We start from the raw sequence: 649 nt of genomic DNA on the forward strand, positions 1-649 counted from the left end.
CACTGCTGCTGCAGAGCCTCTCGCGAGGCCGCCGCCACCCTTCCCTTCCATCTAAGTTGCTTCCTTCTACTTTTGTTGCTGCTGCTGTTGCTGCGACGGCCCCCACCAGCCTTCTTGCTGCTGCTGCTGCCGCTGCTGCTGCTGCTGCTGCACTGGGCAGACAAAACCCTTAAGTGCTCAGAGCGTTCAAAAGGATGAGGAAATATAACACGGCGCCTTGGAGGTGCTGCTGCTGCTGGTTCTGCTGCTGCTGCAGTTGTTGGTGCTGCTGTAGCTGTTAGTGCTGCTGCAGCATTCGGTGCTGCTGCAGCTGCTGGTGCTGCTGCCGCTCGCACTTGTAGCAGCTCCTCAAGGCTGTCCCTCTGCTGTTGCTTAGCGGCACTGCCCCGGCTTCTACCTACGCCGCTGCTCCGACTGCTGCTGCTGCTGCTGCTGCTGCTGCTGTTGCTGCTGCTGTTGTTGCTGCTGCTGCTGCTAAAAGGCCGCTGCACTATCTGCGTCCAGCAGCGGCGCCGCAGCAGCGAGGCGGCAGCCGCCGCAGCTCGAGAGCAAGGGCCCCACATGCAGGCTCCATCAGAGCAGCAGCAGCAGCAGCTGCTGCCGCAGCAGCCGCAGCAGCAACAGCAGCAGCAGCAGCGCACAGCAGTGC

At 62.4% G+C, this 649-nt stretch overlaps 1 protein-coding gene across 1 annotated transcript in view; it reads right to left on the bottom strand.

Moving 5' to 3' along the window:
- The window catches only part of ETH_00035835 (uncharacterized protein), a gene marked incomplete at both ends in the record, with an annotated part of 1,776 nt that extends 1,213 nt beyond the window's left edge, over positions 1-563 (bottom strand). Inside the window, one exon of the mRNA XM_013375529.1 lies at positions 1-563. Coding sequence (XP_013230983.1) covers positions 1-563 — 563 coding nt within the window.
- Between the last annotated feature and the right edge of the window lie 86 nt (positions 564-649).

Source organism: Eimeria tenella, genomic scaffold (assembly GCF_000499545.2).
Source record: "Eimeria tenella Houghton genomic scaffold, Eth_scaff2858, whole genome shotgun sequence".
NCBI lineage: Eukaryota > Apicomplexa > Conoidasida > Eucoccidiorida > Eimeriidae > Eimeria > Eimeria tenella.